The sequence below is a fragment of the Aphis gossypii genome, chromosome X, assembly GCF_020184175.1.
Source record: "Aphis gossypii isolate Hap1 chromosome X, ASM2018417v2, whole genome shotgun sequence".
NCBI classification, from domain to species: domain Eukaryota; kingdom Metazoa; phylum Arthropoda; class Insecta; order Hemiptera; family Aphididae; genus Aphis; species Aphis gossypii.
Genome location: NC_065533.1, coordinates 7,315,832 through 7,337,657, shown reverse-complemented (window position 1 = coordinate 7,337,657; position 21,826 = coordinate 7,315,832). Strand labels below are relative to the sequence as shown.

Here is a 21,826-nt window from a genome sequence, read left to right as displayed (position 1 = left end):
TAAAATACGATCGATAATGTTTAAGCAAAAGCAAATTTATATATACATACAACTGTGAACTGGTACAAGTATAAAATTTAAATGTTAATTATGAATGTATATTCAAGTATTAGTATGCACCACTCCTAACCATGTATGCCACTAATATGATGGTTATTTAGAGATACTTATATAATAATATGTTCATACCAAGTCAATATTGTCTCATATAAAAGAATATATTTTCTTTTAAATAACTAAAATATGAACTGCACATCGTGGAAAATAAATACATTAATTTGATTGCGCAGTATTGAGTTTTAATAAATTATAATATTTTACAAGTACCTAGGTATTAAAATATTTTAAAACGTAATAATACGCAATTAATACAAATTAAACCATGCAACATGGTTATATTACAGTTTTTATTGTCTAATTATCGATATATTGGTACTCATATTCAGGCAAACTGTATAGTAGGCACATAAATAATGTTTTTGTAGGTGCGGGCGCTTTTATTAGAAATATTACAACAAATGAAACTCAAAAATTCAAAGTGACTGCTGCCACAGCTGATATATTTGGTAAGGCGGCAAGGCGCACTTTACTATCTCTAAAAAATTTCACTTATTAAGTTACCTATAACCATTACCATTATATAGACCTATGTGCCTATGCACTAAGTTAGTTTAATACTTTTTCTATTGTTAGCTTATAGAATTGATTAAATGCAAAATACAAATTGTGTAATACAACAATAATATATTTTTGTATGGTATATACCTAATTATCACGTGATTGTACAGTCATATACTAGTGCTACTGTAATCTGTAGAGTGCACTCTTGAGTTTCGACTAAATAAATAATGATACCGACTACTCAAACATTAGCCTAGCCACGACAATACACACGAAACAGGTATTATAATTTAAAATTTATAAGGTGCAAGTATTATAGTATCATCAATTTCTCTTCAATAGACATTGTCAGGATTTTGAAAAATTATAGTCGTTGACCGTTCTGTGTTCAATGTAGGTATATAATTTTAATTTTAATTATACAAAGAATTATATCGAATGAATAAATTTTAATTCTTGGCATTTTAGGTTAATCTATTTTTGAATTACACTAAAATATAATAATATAATAATTATAAACAAGTTTGTTTTTATACCATCATCAGTACTAGTGATTGTTACAGTACACTTCAATAATAGGTAAGAAAACATATTTATATTAAATTAAATTATATTTTATTTACGTACTAGCATTATATAATTTACCTGCAGTATACGCTATAGTGCTATACTGCTATACCATAATTTGGTGCATTGCACTTTTATAAATTTTACTCATAAATTTTCAATATTACGATTTCGAATCCCCGCACTAATAATAAACCAACTTAAAGATAGTTTTAAAACTTGGAGGATGAATAATAAGTATTTATTAAAAGTTAAAAATTATTATATCTATAACCAATTATTATCTACCTGGTGTGTACATAAAAAGATATTTTTTGGGGGGGGAGGTTAGATTACACATTGTCATACTTAAACCAAACTATATAAACTTGACTATTGTCTATTACCTAATAAGAAGTTTACAAAATTTAAATTATGGAACAATTTATTTCTCATTGTAAACGTCAGTATTCTTAAAATGTCATTTTCGAGGTAGTGCTAACCTGTTTAAATATATAGTATTTTGAGTTATGTACTTAGAAATTAATGATTGTAGAGTGAACATTACTCGATAATGTTTAGAAAGCCTTTTTTCTAAAAATTGAAGAATTAAATGATCCAGCATTGATAAAAATAATATCGTTATGGATAGTAATGTTCTGGTGAGACGGCTGGCGTGTAATCTCGATAAAGCACTTTAGCTTTTTCGCAATCAGAAAAAATATTTAAAAAAAAATTGTACATAAGTCATTAGCAATTCAGATATTATAGTATTATCGTTCTGACATTATCGCATCAGCATTTCCCTCAATATTCGTTCATCGTTACTTTTGCAATAAAACTGATATCGGGTTAACGATAATGCGTTTCATATGAAATCTGTAGTATTAATTTAGATGTTGCGGTTCGATAATAAAACATATATTTAATAATTTTCCTGAAATTAGGAAGAGGGGAGTTAGGCTAATTAATAATTACAACAACTATTTAAATGTATAGTAACTTAGTTATTGTTTTATCACTTATAAATTTATTGGAACTATTTTATATGGATCCATAGTATTTATGAACTTAAATTTAACATTCACATAATAAATGTACATAAATTATCAACTATCTTTAACTCGGCTTAAAAGGTACTATGTCTGTGAAAGAGGAGATGGATTCTGTACAAAAACCTGCTCTGAAATCCTATAAATATGAATCTGAAAGTTTTAAAAACAATTTTCACAAAGACAAAATGTTTGAAGTACTTCAATCTTCCCGCAATAAGTATGACTATAAAAAAAAATAAGTGTTTTTATAACTGCTTGATAAATAATTTCTTATATCTAACACATTTTTAACTTTAGAAATGACAGATTTTGTGATATTAAATTACAAACAGATGACGGTACTGTAATATATGGACATAAAAATATATTGGCATCGGCTACTCCATATTTCAATGCTATGTTTTCTAATTTTGGTGAAAGCAACAAAGATCTTGTTAATATAAAAAAGTTTGACTCCACCATTTTACAACTGTTGATTGACTATATTTATACAGGAGAAATCATGATTACTCAAGAAAATGCACAGGTATAAATATATAATATTTGATTTGTTATGTACTAACGTCAATCTAATTGAGTTAAATTAATTGTTTATTGCTCAAGCTTGTGTTAGCAGCTGCAGATCTTTTACAGCTAGACTATGTAAAACAAGTATGTGTTAAGTTTTTACAAGAACAACTGGATCCTTCAAATTGTCTTGGTATTAAAGTATTTGCTGACTTACACAACTGTGTAGAACTTTTATCAAAATGTGAAGCATTTATTAAAAAACATTTTTTGTATGATAACTATAATTTACTGGTTTCCTCGGTAAGTTAGGTATATAATAAAGTATATAATATAATTATTATTTTTCAGAGAAATGGTTAAATATGATGAGTTTTTATATTTATCGTCCGAAGAAGTGATTAAGTTAATCTCGTGCAATGATATTGCTGTTCCATTTGAAGAAAAAGTATGAAAACTTTAATTGATAATGATTAATGTTGTATTTTAATACTGTGGATAAATAGCAATATACCAATAGTCCTACACTTAGTAAAATATAATCTTAAATAGTGGTGGTTTAGAGTATAACCTAACTTATGGGAAACTAAATGCTTAATTTAAATCTTAAATTTAAAATGATAACAACTTTTTAATGAATTTTTAACTACAAAATTACTTGAAATTCTCACAATTTTGACAATTTCGTAAAAACTTAAATGTTTATATAAACAATTTTAGCTCACGATTTTTTTTTTTTTTTAACTGCAATAAGAACAACTTATAAGAAATAATCTTGTATATTACATTTTCAAATTTTTTTGGGGATTAGAAATTTAATTATCGACATTATATTATTTTTAATTAAAATACTTAGAAAAATCAACAATTTCAGTTGTCTATAAATAGCTTTAAAAAATCAGAATATTTTAACTGTATATAGATACCTAACGCTAATATAAACATTTTGTGAAAATTTATAGTATTTACAGTGAAATTACATATAAAAATTACGATATAAAAAAAATGTATTTAGTCGAGAATAGATTTTGCGTAAAAATAGGTTTCCGTCACATTTTTTGGTTATTCTAAACATTTTTGAAAAATGCTGGAAATTTCTTACTTTTTATCTCCATAATGTATTAAGAATATTCAATTTGTAATTACACTCGGTAACTGGACAATTCCCCTCACGACTGTTTTTGGGCGTAGTAGAACATTTTTCCTGGTATCCTCCAAAAATATATTTCGATGCGGATATTTTCTCTCTATTTTTTAAGAATTTTAATTTTTTTCATAAATATAATAAATTATAATTATAAATGAAATTATATATATTTACCTAAAATATAATTAATAACTAATACAAATGGCTATAAATTGTTTTTTTTTTTTAATAACTATAAATGTAATAAAAATTGTATAAAAAAATTTAGTCTAATCTACAGGTTCAAAAACAAAAAAAGTCGATCTAGTAGGTTAGGTTACTATAATTTATGTATTAAATTTGAATTCAATAAGAGGTATCATTGTAAACAAAAACGATTCTGATTGAAGATGATTTATCAGTTTAGGAAATAATTTCCAGTGGTTGGTGAAAAGGTGTCTTATGTTTTAATTGGCCTAAATAAACCAAAATGTAAGTTCTTTTATAATTATTGTAAGCCAAACTTATGAAAAATATTGTATTAAATATTGATCTCTTAGCTTCTTATACTAAATTTTTTATGAATTATAATACCTACAAAATATTCATGATTTCATGAATTTTTATTAATATTTGAACTTCAAATGCTAATAAAAAAAATGTGCCTATGTATATTCTTATTATTATTGAATCACTATAAAACCAACTTATAAGGAACTTTGTATTAAGTTTTCAAGTATTTTGATTCTGCCAAAAATTGTTATTGACATTTATAAAAAAAAAAACTAAACAAAAACGAATATTTCAAATGCCTTGTGCCTATAAATAGCATTAAAATAAGTGAAATATTTTGAAAATTAAAACATGTAAAGAAAATGCCAATCTAAATAATTGGTGAAATTTCAAATATCCACGACTTATGTTTTTTGAATTATATAACAATTATTTAATTTCGTTTGAAGATAAATCGTTATCGTTACGCCATTTCTTAAACATTTAAAATTCAAACGCTCATAAAATTTTTACTGTTATGAGTTTTCTCTATAGCTAACCTGGTCGAAAACTAGTTTTGCGTAAAAAAGTCCCGTTTTTCCGTTAATTTTTTTTTGTTTTTCTCGATTTTTTTGAAAATTTCAATCCATTTCAATAAGTTATGCTGTACAAAAAAAAAAAAAACACATATCATTGTAAAACTAATAGGTACATTCATCACTTCGTTAGGAATCTAAAATATGTCAAAATAGCTAAAAATGTCAGCATAAAAATAATATGTTTTGTAAAAAACATTTAATTTCCGATTTATTTGTTATATCTAAACACATATTTTTAATCTTCGTTCATAATTATTTATTATTTTTTTAAACCGTACCAGTTTTGATTTTTGATAATTTATTAATTGCTATTGAATTTAATTTTGGAGTTTTGGAGTGCTTCAATAAAAATCCAAATATTTGGATGCTGAGATCTTATTGAACTTTTAAATTTTTTATTGAAACCTTCACTGTATGAATCTTATCTTAATAGTCTAAACTCTAAATCAAATAGGTAATTAAGAAAGTTTTTGACAACACAATAATTGATTAAGTTTTAGATACAATTTAAGATTTCAATGTTACTGTAGTTAATAATACAATAGTTATGCTAGTACTATTATACTTTATATGAACAGTATTTAAATATTATTAAATTTTAAACTTAAAAAATAAATGGGGATAAATGTTTGCATCGAAAATATAATGCGAGGAAATTGTCCGCAATTCCACACACACGCACACACACACATAATTACATAATTATAAAATTAATGCATTCATCGCTTTATTTAGAATCTAAAATAAATATGTTAATACATTCAGTGGTGTATCTAGGATTCATTTTACGGGGGGGGGGGGTGTTTTAATGTTTAATAGTGTCATGGAGAGTGAGGGAGGAACCACCCATAGTACATTAACAAAAATCATATATTGATTTAAATTATTATATAAGTATGTGTTAGTTGTATAAAACTTTTTTATTATAAAGCACATGCCACATAAAATAAATAATACTAATACTAAAACAACAACAATAACATAATACATACGGCTGTTGGGAGGTGATCTAACACCCATATATCACCCCTTAAATACGCCACTGAAATACTGAAAATATTACAAGGACTATTGATGCTGATTTTCAATAATCTCTTTCCTTGTATATTAATTAAATTTATTTATTTAGGTATACGAATGTGTTCTTAAATGGGTAAAACATAAATTGAATGAGAGAAAACATTTATTACCCAATCTAATGGAACATGTGCGTTTGCCATTAATTTCAAAAGAGTATTTATTAGAAAATGTAGTTGATCTTCTAAAAAATGATCCTAAATGTATGTTTTTTTTCATACATATAAGTTTATTATTACTCAATGTAAATAATTTAATAATTTATTATTATTATATTTCTAGGTAAAGATTATGTAATTGAAGCATTACATTTTAATCTAATTAAGTCTGTAAATCCTTCCTCTATTCCTGAAACGATTCGGAATAAACCTAGACAGTTCCCAAAAGTTTGTATCTTTTTTTTCTTGATTTATCTTCACAATGTTTTTAATCGCATGTAATTCTATTAGATTGTTTTAGTGTTAAATTCGTGTATTTCAAATGACAAGTTTATTTTAAACTGGTACGACCCAGCAACCAACCAAGTGCAGATTGCATCAGAAAATACTAACTTCTGTCAGTCATCTAATCTGTGCGTTGTAAAAGATCGATTTGTGTTTGTTGTGAATAGAGGACGGCTGAATTCTGTTGTAATGTTAGATACATCCTTACAATTGCACTGTTCTGTTCACAAGCCATATTTGTCAGTTGGTCGACAATCATATGCAGTTGGTCGACAATCATATGCAGTTGGTCGACAATCATATGCAGTTGGTGTATTAAATGATTGTATATATGCTGTATGTTGTACCTATATTATACTACTTATAATATGTTATGGGTACTATCTACGAGTATACTATATTTTATATTGTATTAAATGCTAGATTAGCGGCCATGCAGTGTATTCTCCTTCCCTCAAACGTTATGAAATGCCTGTAGAAGTTTTTAGCCTCGATACTCAAAAATGGAAAATGGTATCAAGTATGTCTAATATGAGAAGTAATTGTGGTGTTGGAGTGCTCAATAACCTCTTATATGCAGTAAATAATTTTAATATATTAATTATGTCGTCCATTTTATATTTTTATCTAATTAATGTAGGTAGGAGGTTATAATGGTAGGAGTTTGAAATCTGTTGATTGTTATGATCCCATTCAAGACAGTTGGGCCCCAATTGCAGAAATGTCAATAAGGCGGACTTGTGTTGGTGTAGGAGTTTTGGACGGCATAATGTATGCTGTTGGTGGATATAATGAATCAGGAGTTCTTAAAAGTGTTGAAGCTTATAACCCCAGTTATGGAGTTTGGACATCGATTGCTGATATGCATTTAGGCCGAGAGAACCCTAGTAACTATAATCATTCGTTTTTTTTAGGAAACTCTCCAAAAGTGTATTTGAATTGAATTGAATTATATCATATATTTTGTTACAGGAGTAGTGACATTGGGTGGTTTATTGTATGTTATTGGAGGAACTCGATTGTTTCGAACTACTACTGAAGTTGAAATTTATAATCCTAAAATCAATTCCTGGTCAATGGAAATAGTATCAATAAGTGATCCAATTTATGAAGCGGTGGTCGTTGATAGACCATTACATTTAAGAATTAATTAGTATACACAATCTCTTTGTAAGTATATTTTTAACTATATTATTGTTTATATTGTTTATGATAATACTTTCTTAAAAAAAAAAAAAATGTATAATTAATGACTATGGCGTTTTCCCTTAAATATTAATATTCATTTTTAACACTGATTTAAGTAAATAGTTGCCTGATGAAGAATAAGTATACCTATAGGCTATAGTAAACCAATAATATTTACAACTTCAATTAAATATTCAAGTTACAATATATTATTAACATTATATGATTGAAAAGACGTTATTTAAAAAATAAAATATTTCAATTCCCTTTATAAAAAGGGCCTAATATGTACATATTATTAGATACAGTATTTGATTTTTAAGGTCAGATAACATACCTATTGACTATTGTAAGATTTTTAAAGTTAAATATAAAGTTTAAATATTTTATTATTAAATCGGTAGTGACAGTTACCGCGAGATAAGCTCCTTTGTTCTGTTATACATATTAATCTATAATCAATTATTATGATAGTATACTTACCTACTATTACAATCCCATTGACGGTCGGGAACGCGTTTTCTAGGTTGATGCGTACCTATTTGTCCATTTTTAATCTGGTATTAGTTATTACATTTAAAAATTTGTGTAAAATTATTTTACCAATATATTAACCATTAGGTAAAACGAATCCTCTGTAAAAATTGTAGTATTTGTATCATAAAATAAACTAATTTATAAATTATTTGAAATCATTTAAATAATTTCTAGTCCAGAAAATGATTCCTAGATAGTTAAAATAAATGAGGTGCATCCGCAAAAGCAAATATTTTGTTTTGTTACAGCATGTTTAAAGTAAGTTTTGTTCATTGAAATATATAAATTAGCCATAATTCAACATTTTATGGGCCCATGTTATTATCTATAGCCACTACATTGCATGGGCGTCCCCAAGGGGGAGGGCAAGACGGGGCACTTGCTCTCCCCTCTGGAGGCTGAAATAATGTTTTTTCCACAGCAATTGGTAAAATTCCTAATGAAAAATAAGTTTCTACAAATAGGTCTACCTATATATTCAGATAAAAAAAAATTTTGCCTTCCTACCTCTAAAAAAATGTCTGGGGACGCCTATGCTACATTGTATATAATTTCATATAAATTGCAAATTATATTTGTTAGGATTTGCATCGTCATTGCCCATTGGTGTATCATAGTTATAATAAACACGTTGTTTCCAAGAAACAACAAACCCTAAAAAAATTTTGCTTGAAGTGTCTAATACATAATTAATTTTATATTTTTAGACCTCAAACAACAGTCTGGACACAAATATAATATGGTCCAACCATTTGTTCATACATTTGTCAAAATAAATTCTTCTTGACACATATGTTTCATCGAAAGATACAACTATAAGCTTAGTGTTTCTCCTCAGATTTTTTTTTCAAATTTTAATTCACATAATATATTTATTTAAAACACAATAAATAATAATATATTTTTAAAATAGATACCTTTCGTTTTCATTAACATTATTACACCTGAAAAAATGCCGGGTTCTTTTGGAAATTGAACTGCTTATCTTCGAAGTGTTGATAAAGAAAAGTAATACTAATGTTACCATTTATACACGTAGATAAAAATACAAACCAACTAAAGGAAAATGTTTTTCTTTTTGTAAGTATTTATATAATGCTCTAGGTAATATACTTCTCAATGTAATTGCAGAAGAAATATTTTTAGGTTGTCATTTGTATACCTACCTTCTTTTTAGGGTTTAAAAGTATCTATACCTATTTGAGTCTTGGTGAATAAATGCAACAATATTTTTGTAAAACGATATTCAAATCGTTCATTTTCTTGCTCAGACTAGTTTTTTGACTTATAACTACATTTATTAGTTCAATATTTTTTAACTTCAATTCATTATTTTAGATTCTGAACGGAGTGATGAATGTATTGATTTTACAATGATGTATGTTTTTTGTTTTTGTGTCTGTGTACAGCATAACTAGTCGAAATAATGCTTCAATTTCAAACTTCAGGGATGGTTTCCGATGGAAAAGTGAATATCTTTGGTGCATAATAGATGTAAACAGTAAACATTTTCCAACAGTTTTCAAAAAAATCGAGAAAAACAAAAAAAAAAATGACGGAAAAACGGGAATTTTTACGCAAAACCAGTTTTCGACCGAATCGATTTTTTTATATGGTTGTAATTCAAAAACTAATCACTGTAAATATTTGAAATTTTCACAAAATGTTTATATTAGTGTTATCTATATACAGTCAAATTTTCAAAATCTTTTGAGTTTTTTTAAGCTATTTATAGACAACTGAAATTTTCAATTTTTCTGAAAATTTTTTTTGGAAGTGTCGATAAAATTTTTTTGGCCCAATCAAAATACTTGAAAATTGTATACAAAGTTCCTCATATGTTATGTTTATAGTGATTAAAAAATTATAAGAATACACAGGCACAATTTTTTTTATTAGCATTTGAAGTTCAAATGTTGACAAAAATTCGTCAAAATCATGAATATTTGCAAATTATTTTGTAGTTCAAAATTCATAAAATTGTTTGTATTTATATCTAACATTAAATAATCTAGACTAACAAATCATCTCCGTTCAGAATCGTTTTTCGTATACAATGATACCTATCATTGCATTCAAATTAAACCTACCCTAGTCCGAGGTCCACCCCACCCCCTAATGTACAGCAGAGCGGTACCCACTTGCCGACTTTTTAACCATATTATTGTGTTTTGTACTTTTGTGAAAATTTATTTTATTATTTTCATAAAATCGTATATGAGAAAAAAATAATTAATCATTTCTAATATCCATAAAGAATATTGGAACAAAACACGGAAAAATATTTGATCGGAACCGAAAACAAAAAATAAAAACTCTTGACCTAATGAGATAAAATATTTTATCAAATATAAACAGTACTGATTAATTATTTAACCACTGTGACAAGCCATAACAGATACCTATTGTTGCTTAATATGTTATCTCAATAAGTTTACCTATTCTGAGTTCGATGTACCTAACCGTTATAATAATATTATATTACCTATATATGGTTTCAAAACATTGGCAGTAATAATAATCCCCAACAAAAACATAACAGTGAAAAAAGGCCAAGTTCCAGACTCCCTCCCAAAAAAGTCGGCCTATCAAAGTAGTGAAATCTACATTATGGCCAAGTCTGCTATTTTTTAATTCATAATCTCAATGCACTTCTACATTAAGGAGCAACACTTCTCTTTTTTTTTTGTATTGTTTAACACTTGGTCAGTTTCTGAATAAGGAATAAACTAGACATGGCCGCAATGTAGATACCACTACTTACTATGATTCGCTGTCTTTTTTGAGAAGAAATCTAAACCTTTTACTTTTTTCCAAGTCTTCTTCTCCCCATCATCCTCGTAAGTCATAAGCGAGCACATTCGATAATGATGTTTTATTCCTCATTCAGAAACTGACCAAGTGTTAAACAATACAAAAAAAAAAGAGAAGTGTTGCTCCTTAATGTAGAAGTGCATTGAGATTATGAATTAAAAAATAGCAGACTTGGCCATAATGTAGATTTCACTACTTTGATAGACCGACTTTTTTGGGAGGGAGTCTGGAACTTGGAACTTGGCCTTTTTTCACTGTTATGTTTTTGTTGGGGATATCATTTATTTTTGCGGGCTTCAGCGTCGTGGACGACGTGTTGTTATTATTTATTTATTTTTTTACTGTTTTATTTTTTTAATTTTTTAAAATTTTTTTTTTTATTAGTTGTAGATTTTCTCTTGTAAGGTTATCGTTCGCAAACCGACGAATATTATTAAAATATTCTGTATTTGTAGAATTATGTTATATTTTGTATTTGAATAAAATAAATGAACGAAAACATGATTATGTTTTATAAATATATATATATATATAAATCAACTACAAACAATTGCTTATTAGTTATTACCATATTGTAATAACGCTGTTTGAAAGTAAACGTTTATGCGTGTTAAGCGCGCCACTTCATACGTTTAGAAATACACAATCTAGTAGATTTTAATTAAAATATTATTTATAAGTTATAAGCAAACATATTTATATAATTTTTTCAATGATATTTTATATGTATCTCTGCAGCAGTTTATCGTCAATATAAAATTAAACTACAATAAAATAGTATAATATATTAAATAATATTATTAGTTATAAAGTATAAGAAAATATATGTGTAGGTTCTAAAATGATATACAGGGTGTAACAGGAATATATGACAAATAACATAATATACTAGAATAGTCAACCGGGCGGAAATTTGTTGCGGCGACGCGGTTACGTACGGCGAATAGGCCGCAGCATTGAACGTGTTAAGAAATACACTCTGGAGAGGCATTAATTTTGAAAAAAATTTAATTTTTAGATTTTTCCCTTTATTTACACTGTAAAATCTACCTGTGTGCCAAATTTCACGTTTCTAGCTATACGGGAAGTGTCTTATAATTTTGATGATCAGTCAGTGAGTCAGTGAGTCAGTAACAATATTGCAAATTTTGAAATCCTGCCATTTTGAAATGGCACAATATTAAGGGCTCATTTTCTTACAGCGTCCTAAGCTACTAGAGGTTAATCTGTGTTTTAAATTTCAAAAGTTTATCTTAAGAGGAAACAGAGATATATGGGTTAGAAAAAAAGGACGAATTGGTTCGTGTAAAGATACACTGGCATTGCTGTAACTTGGCCTAGCGCACTGCCGTGCGCTCAGATTGTGTATATATACATACATTATAACCAGCCGTCAGCCGGGTATTTGCAGAAATCATTTCATATCCGATTTAAATTTTCGGCGGTCCATTATATATTTAACGGTAAGACGGTAGTACGGTACCCATGTAGATTGAGACTATAATGTTTACATATTATCATATATTCGGTTTATTCAGCAGATAGATATTAGATATTTTTTGTGTATCTATATTATAATTATGAATTCGTTTCTATATTAACTAAAGTGTTTGTAAGTTCATGTTTGAAAAAAAAAAACAAAACAAAAAATTATAATTTTTAAATATCGATTTCTCACAAAGATATATATCAAGACATATTATTTTGATTTTTAAATTGTAGATATATATTATCATCGATAGATACATCGAGTAAATAGTTTTAACTTTTTTATAATTTTAACTTTAATAGCATGGACAGTAAGTTAAAACGTACAATTTATAACAACTGCACTTGTTTTAACGAATATCAAACTATTCACACGGTAGACTTAATCAAGAAATCCGACGGAGAAGATTCGTACAGACGGCGACTGACCCGACAAGTTTCTATGCATACTCTAAATGGTTTCAACGAACTCCGTCTGAACGTAAAACTCTGCGACGCGTCATTGATACTTGATAACGGTGACACATTTCCAATACATCGATCAGTGTTGAGTGGCTCCAGCGATTATTTTAGGTCAGTATTTGGTACTTACAACCAGTGGCGAGGTGAGTTATTTTAACACAAGGAGCAAAGATTTAAGTCTATCCACCCACAAACCCACCCAATATTATTTTATCAAACATACAAAAAAAAAAAGAATTATGTGAGAAAGATGCGTACATATTATATTAAATAAAAAAACACCGTATGCCTTAAAGTTTGTACAACGAATATAGAACATAATATTATTATAATTTTTGATTTAGACACATCGATAATAATAATAATATATTGATTATAAACGTATTCACATTTAACAACGTACTTGATAATAAAATTATCTTGTTGCGCTTATTATTATTTTATTTATATTATACCACTTCGTTAATTCTAGTATGCGCGTTGATGATAAATTTTAATACCCACTCACCCAAAATTTGCTCTTCCTATAGACCCACCTCACAATGCCACAGCCTACAACCTACTCGGTGCATTTTTAATAGGTACTATTACATTACACTTTAACTTTTACATTACATAATAAAATAATATTATGTACTAGTCAGTAATCCTGAATTGGCTGAAATGTAAAATGAAAAACAGTGTAATTCTTATAATTGGCGGCGTTTTATTATAATATTCTATAGGTAATTATGTAATCATATTATAGAAGTTTTAATAGAATAAATCCATTATTATATTGTGTATTCATAATAAAAACTTAAGAGGAAACTACAGCCCTATACATATATTATCTCCGTTTTGGTTTTTAAAATGAATTTACTTATAATTAATGTTTTTATAAATACCTAATAATATATAATATTATTATATGCGAGTTATAAAAACGTTTAATTGTAATATTTTATATACTCATCGCTTTCTTAAACATTTAAATATTGTAAAAACACAGATACTATTCTTACCTTTAAGTTTGATAATAGATCAATTCACTCTATTATTAAATGTTAGTATATCTATTATCTAGTATCTACACAATTATATTGGAACTTCTAAACACAAAGTTTGCTACATTTCCTAATTTTAGAGTATGTTAGACATACTTTGTATAAGTCTAAGAAACACATACAAGTGTGGCGTCATTTTAAGGTTTTTTTTATCATTTTAAACACACTTTAAATTTATTATCATACAAATAATTTTAATTTACGTATTTAAAACCTATCCAATAGAAAAAAAGTTAATTAATTGTGTTTAAACCTACACAGAAAATAATTTATTCAAATAAACCTAAATTATAGGTAGGTACTTACCGTTTGATTACAATAATTGATATATAGTTTATTATATTATATGCCGACCTTATTACCTCTTTAATTAGTTTGAACTTAATAATGTATTGTTATATATAGATAATTTATAATTTAAAATTAAGTCATTATAAATTATAATTTTCAATAAATATTATTTGTTCAAAAAAACTATTCATTTTTTTCGGTTAATTATGTTTTTAATATATTATGCACAATCCATAATATTCTTACCTGTATTAGCCAATAATATATTATGTAAATTATAATTTGTATATATATATAGTTATTTGAAAAAAAAAAATACGTATATTGAAATAATGAAGTAGTTCATTTTGGGAAAATGAATCAAATTCTTCTATTCGGGCTATGCCCCCTTTGGAGATTTTCAAAAGTCTCGCGCCCTCTTCTATAAATTGAAAAAAAAATGAGTATAAAATATAAATAATATTATATAATCAAATAAATACACATTGTACTTGGTAGAGACGGCTTGCGCTTACCCAACAATATGTAGACGTCCCCGTGTTTGTATAAGTTGTAAGTTGTAACTGTCTGTAACCAGTGCCGGATTTACCTCTTCAGCCAGGGCTACGCTATTAGGAAAATGCCGCCTCAAAATCATACAATCATTTTTTTAAAACCAATACGAGCTTCATATATGACCCAATGGTCGACGTGGCCAAGAAAGCGCTAATAAAAAAGTAAAATAATTTTTTATCTGTTTATAGAGACGAAACAGGAGAAAAAAATTGCCGCCCTAGGCTATAGCCTAGTTAGCCTAATGGTAAATCCGGCACTGTCTGTAACTTATATACGATAATTTCCATTACCTGAAAACTTAAACGTAGTGATTGTGTAAGTTTTAGAAGTTTATTAGATATTAATGTACTATAATGTATACGCATACTGTTTATATTATTTTTCAAGCATTAATTGTTTTATACAGTTTAAAATATTTGAACTTAACATTATATATTATAGTTTTTTGTATCATAAACTATTGTTTTATAATTAATATTTAAATACCGTAGAATATTAATTAACAAATAGAACAATTATTATGTACGACAATTACTTATTTTGAAGGCAATATAACCACCATTAAGCGTGATATTTTAAGCTTGTATTGTACTAGATATGTTTTTAGAATACTCTTCACCACCACGTTGCATGAAGGAGATTACACGAAAATAAATCTAAAATCGATAGAAAGTACTACGATGGAATTTATTTTGCAGTACATTTACATGAGACAAATCGATATTAACTATGATAACGTAATGGATATTATGCGGACAGCGGATTATTTATGCATAGACGGCTTGGTGCAACTCTGTCACGAATTTGTCGTCGAATGTTTGGGACCTGATAACTGTGTTACTATATTGCAATTTGCCGAGTATGTACATACCTACTAAAAAATAGCTACGATCCCACGGAATCGCATTACCATTTTAATTAATTTCAATCACACGTCGTGTAATAATAATAAAAATAATATTTCATCTGGCAGTTATTATTACTTTGGAGCGTTGACAAGTGCAGCGTACAAATACATCATCAAAGAATTTATGACGATTGCCGAACAAGGCAATGAGTTAATGAAACTTCGGCACGAAGAATTCAAACTAATAATCGAAAATAACCAATTGAATGTGAAACGGGAAGAGTTTGTTTGGGACGTGGTACTGAAATGGGTGGACAGGGATCCCGAAAGACGGAAAAACGATTTATTGTTTCTGCTGCCCAAAATACGTTTTGGTCTCATGGACACAAAATATTTCATCGAAAACGTAATGATAATAATATGGCAACACCTGAAAGTCTTAGTCCCCGCTTTATCGACTATAATACTTTAGCTCAAAAAAAAAAATAATAAAATTAATGTACAGTAATATATCTATATGCAGGGCTAGATCTAGGAAAGCCAAAAGTTTTAGTCGAGCGACGTCAAATTACCAAATAACAGTGTCATAATATAAAAGAAGGCTGAATTATGAGAGGATTCTAATACTATACTTTGGCTCGGGAAAAAAATATGCTAAATCCTGCAATGTATATATGCTTTTAATTTGTTAATGAAATAATAATAATAATATTTTTTTTTTTAACATTTACATAAATATTATAGATAGTTCTTTTATTATTGTAGAAAAATGTATTATTTTTAGCTAACTGTTTTTCGATTATTTTTTTCGTTTTTAATAATTTTTTAAAATTTAAATTTTCTACTCATATATTTTATGATTTATTTTTATTTGATTTATATCTATCTCTTTTTTGGCATTTATAACGCTACAAAACTTTTATAGTCATTCGAGTTCATAGCTGCGTTGTTATTACTAATAATTTTTATAAATAATGTTCGTACATAATGTGCACGATTATATTACAATGTTGATTATTTACAAAACAAATAAATATATAAATTATACCTGAGATTCTGAAATTATATTAGTAGCTATTATAAGACATTCCATTTCAAACATATAACTAAACGAAGAAGGTTAGGTATAAGTATTATTTATAGTGACAGCGACTAAAACTACCTATATGGTATTCATCGTTTAAAAAATTACAATTGAAATAATATGATAGTGTAAGCCATGACCTTCGCGGTCTTGTTTGAAAAGATTTGCAGTCCTTCGCTCCAAATTTAAAATTCAATTTGCGCCTACTATTCTACTATTCTTTGTTCCCGACATATAAAGTCATATTGATCAAAAACGTTTTTTTTTTTTTTTAAAAATATATATTTTTTTTTCCGAAGTAGTTTTCATTTTGACTAATAATAGGTACTGACGGTGTATTAATTATCACGTGCGAATTATTTATATTTATGTTATTGTAGGTCAAGGATCACCATTACATAGACAACCGAAAAGATTGTAAACCTTACGTAATGGAGACATTGAAATTCATGCACAACCTACAGCTGACACCGAGCTTGGCCGAAACCATAGCACCGTCGCTCGCGCGTCCCAGGTACCCGTTCGAAGTGCTTTTCGCCATCGGCGGCTGGAGCGGTGGCAGCCCGACCGCGGTTATTGAAACGTACGACACAAAATCCGACCGGTGGACAAGGATATTCGAAGAGGACACGCACGGGCCGCGAGCGTACCACGGCACTATCGTCATGGGACATTACATCTACATAATCGGAGGGTTCGACGGGTTGGAATATTTCAACTCTTGTAGGAAGTTCAACGCGGTCACTAAAGTTTGGGAGGAAGTAGCTCCGATGAACTGTAAGAGGTGCGGTAACGTTACTGTATGAATAGACTATAAGTGCATATTATCAGAAATTTCTTGTGCATATACCTGCAAACGAGTACGTTTGGAAAACTAAAAATTCAACTCGCGATTACACAATAAAATCGTATACCTAGTTGAAATTGCTTAAAATATAAATAATTAGTACTTCAGTGGTTGTGACGATAACTGCGAATGTTCCGAGGTCTCCAATGGTTGAACCAAATTGTATATAATATAAATGTAAAGAAAAATTTACATTTTTATGATGCATCATTTTCATTTTCACTTATTTGAGGATCTCAAAATATTTTAAATGATTTTTTTCTTTAAATCGGAGCTATTCATACCTATTTATAGAAAAAATACATGTTCATAAAGAAATACGATATTATAAATGTTTATAATATTATTGGCAGATGTTATGTCAGTGTTGTGTTATTAAACGGTATTATTTATGCAATGGGTGGATTCGACGGTCACCATCGGCTAAGCTCTGCGGAAAAATACGATTTCGAAAGAAACCAGTGGACAATGATAGCACCTATGACTTCTCAGAGAAGTGACGCCTGTGCAGCCGTGATGAATGGTAAGTGTAATGTCATTAGTCATTACAAATGTTATAATAATTTTAATTTTCTAAGACTCTAGCCTCTGTAACTGTTACACTAGTGTGATCACAATTATATTAAAATCACTCAAAACAATATAAAATACGAAAAAAATTTAACATAGTTTAATGAAAATGATTTTTAATATTTAAAAACTGTTATTTTTTCATAACAAAACGATATTAAATTATAAAAATATCTATATTTAATTCATCGACATTTCAATGGAAAAAAAATTAAATATAACTATAATATAATAGTTTACAACAGTAGATAATTATAATTATATAGTTAACTTGTCAAATCAAAATCAATTTTTCAAAATTTAAATCCATTCAACCAAAGTCACTTTTATCCGATGATAATATCTAAACAATACCTTTTGACTTTTTGTTTAGTTAGTATACAAATCTCTTAGCGTTACGATTATAAAAATTGTACCTATACAGCTATACTAATATATTAAAAGTTGCATATTAAGTGAATGTTTTTGCACATTTACCATTTTTTAAAGCATATATTAATTGATGATTAATACGATACGTTTAAAATGTTATCGTATCGTGTTTTTCAAATGCCTAGTCGACCTACAAAATTTGCCGTTCTTATTAATATAAATGTTTAGTGTAAAACAAAAACTATAGAAATACCTTTTAATAAAATATTTGTATTTGAAAATCGTGAGCAGAAAAAAAACATAAGTGCATATCTTTAGGTACTCTGTACTGTTAAGCGCACGCATATATTTTAGTACTTTTCAAGTGCAGCAAGTCCCGGGCGCTAATAATAATTTAATACCTATTGCCTATACCTATACCTAACAATATTATAAGGACAACGAAACGTCACAATTTTTGTTATACAACACTATTGCGCAGGCAGAATATACATTACCGGCGGGTTCAACGGACAAGAGTGCATGAACACCGCAGAGACTTACAACGTGGACACCAACGAGTGGACGCTAATACCGCCCATGCAGACCAGGCGCAGCGGCGTGTCCTGCATAACGTACCATAACTGTCTGTACGTTATCGGTGGCTTCAACGGGCTGGTGAGGATGAACAGCAGTGAGAAGTTCGACCCGACCACCAACCACTGGTCACCGGTGGTGGACATGTGCAACCCCCGGAGCAATTTCGCGGTCGAGGTGCTGGACGACATGATATTCGTGGCCGGCGGTTTTAACGGAGTAACCACCATAGCTCAGGTGGAGTGTTACAACGATCGCATGGACGAGTGGTGAGAACGAGACGGCGGTAAAGGGGGCCGTGGGGGAGATTTTATGAATTTTTAGAGCGAACCCGACGCGAACGCGTTTCGAGCCCGAAAGTTCGAGCGATCCAATTCGTGGCGGGAAGCGATGCGACGACATTGTCCTGCGACTCGCGATCGACCAGTTCAGGACGAAAGTATCAAACCATTTGATCGCGTTCGCGTCGAGTTCACTCGCGTAAGACGCACACGCAATATTATTTACTCCTTATAGTGATAGCGATATTGTAAGCGTCCGAAAATCGTTTTTGGAAATCGAACCATAAAACTATTGTTAATATTCAAAAACGCTTTCGAGCCCTCTCATACAAGTACATACATAAAATGTTAATAGGTATAAGGTATATGTATATTCAGTACAAATATATATATTAGATCATATACAAAAGCTAACGACAATAGATAAGTATAATATAATAGTATACATATAATAATTTAATACGGTGGGTTGGGTTTAGTTTAACACGTCAAATAAAATTAAACTGAATGCCTATTAAGCATAAGTACTCGCATCTGGTATGATAAGTAATGAAATTCGATCTTATACTCATACGGATACAAGGAGGGGGCAAAAGGATATTTTCAACAGTATAGACAATTAATAGACAGTAGTGGATACAGTAAATATTTATATTTCCAGAATTATAGGATTCAATTTCCATACGGACGTTTATCGTAAACAATGCACAATTAGTAATTACAATTATTCTGATAGTTTTTCGCTAGTCTAACAATAGCACAATAGTAATTCCGTTTTTTTATCATAATTCAGGTGGCTATTAACTAGACTGACTAGATAGTAGACTTACTTAGTATATGTTCAGTAGATACGACAAAAGTAATTATTTCGTAACAATACACAACTCGACGCATGGCAAATGACAACTTTTATTAGTATCTACCTGCGCAGTCCAACGTGTAATGTGCTATTGCTTATTGAACATTTTCGACAGTTTGACGTTTCGCGTGTGCTAATAAATAATAATTATTACCAAATTCGTTTGTTGTTTAAAAATTATTATTTAATATTATACGGAATAAAAAATCACTACAATTTACAATATTCAAAATGAAAACTTGACTGCGGTCTAGGATGGGTGAAACTCGCCACTCTGCTATAATATATGTGTAAATGTCGTAAATTGTTTTGTACTTTTTCCTCTCTCAAAATTAAACACGGGTTTTGCCACTGTCTTATAGGTACAGTTTCTCTATGGTAGGAGTTTCGGTTGAGTCTATTTTTCAACTTGTCGTCGTCGTAATTAGTTAAAATTCATTTCCTATATACCTATACGCATCAACCATTATGACATGATTTAATAGACTTTATATTCCTTACCAATACATTTAAATCTTAAAATTTTTAAATAATAGATAATATTATGTCGTTTTTTAATAGTTAGGTTTCCCTCGTAGGTATATTTAATAAGATACAATTTAAAATGTGTTCATACCACTTGTAATACTAAAAGTAAGCGGACATAAGTTTTTCTCGAGCTACTCGCATCTATAATTAAATTTTACTATACAAGGTTTTGCTGTTTAAACGAATCGCCTCATAGTATATCAATATTGAAATTGTTATTTATGTTTTATATTTCTTGTCTAATATAATGAAGGTTCGAAGCGAAAAACATGCAAGTGTACAGGTCCGCGTTGTCGGCGTGCGTTATGAAAGATTTACCAAACGTCGAATATTACATGCCTCTGGACCGGGATAGACTGGAAGAAAGCCGGAAAATCATCGTCAGGAACAGCCGGCCAAACAATAACGATGACACAGAACGCGTTGACAACGAATTCGTCAATACAGTAGCCATTCAAGTGAATAATAACCAAATTGATGTCGACGACAACGATGCCGTGATAATAATTGACTGATAGATAACTACCTAGGAAGCATAAAAGTACCATGATAACTACTATTATCTAAAATGTTTATGATGTTATCACGCAGGTTCGCGTGGTATTAAATATATTTTAAACGATAATTTGGTTTATTTAAAGATGAACTAAATAATGAAAATGTGAACTTTTCCTGTGATAAATATTTAATATATTTTATGTACATATTTTATATAAGTGTCAATTATTCCACTGAACGCAATGATTATTATATTTTATAATCCTATTGCTACTTGCTTTATATTATTATGAAAGTTTGAGTACAGGTATTTTGTTTTATAATAATCGACCACAGTTTAAATTTTAAAAAAATATTAAAAAATATAATTAATGTGATTTTGAAATTATGATGATTTGATAATAGCAACTAAACATAAAAACTAGAATTAATAAGCTTACTATAATAACACTAATAATTTAAAAGTCTATAAATTATTATTCACAGATAACTAAATAAGTGATAACCAATAATGGAT

The 21,826-nt window shown here is 28.7% G+C and overlaps 1 protein-coding gene across 1 annotated transcript; it reads left to right on the top strand.

Moving 5' to 3' along the window:
* Window positions 1–858: 858 nt before the first annotated feature.
* Window positions 859–21,436, top strand: LOC114123278 (uncharacterized). The gene is made up of 19 exons (XM_050207000.1): window positions 859–1,014; window positions 1,090–1,200; window positions 2,304–2,439; window positions 2,520–2,748; window positions 2,826–3,001; window positions 3,081–3,177; window positions 6,076–6,226; window positions 6,306–6,409; window positions 6,473–6,802; window positions 6,890–7,045; window positions 7,107–7,353; window positions 7,439–7,619; window positions 12,776–13,066; window positions 15,455–15,706; window positions 15,821–16,100; window positions 17,159–17,562; window positions 17,979–18,148; window positions 19,049–19,412; window positions 21,065–21,436. The coding sequence occupies exons 3-19, from the start codon at window positions 2,309–2,311 to the stop codon at window positions 21,324–21,326; spliced, it is 3,825 nt and encodes a 1,274-aa protein (XP_050062957.1). The 5' UTR covers window positions 859–1,014; window positions 1,090–1,200; window positions 2,304–2,308; the 3' UTR covers window positions 21,327–21,436.
* Window positions 21,437–21,826: the final 390 nt, after the last annotated feature.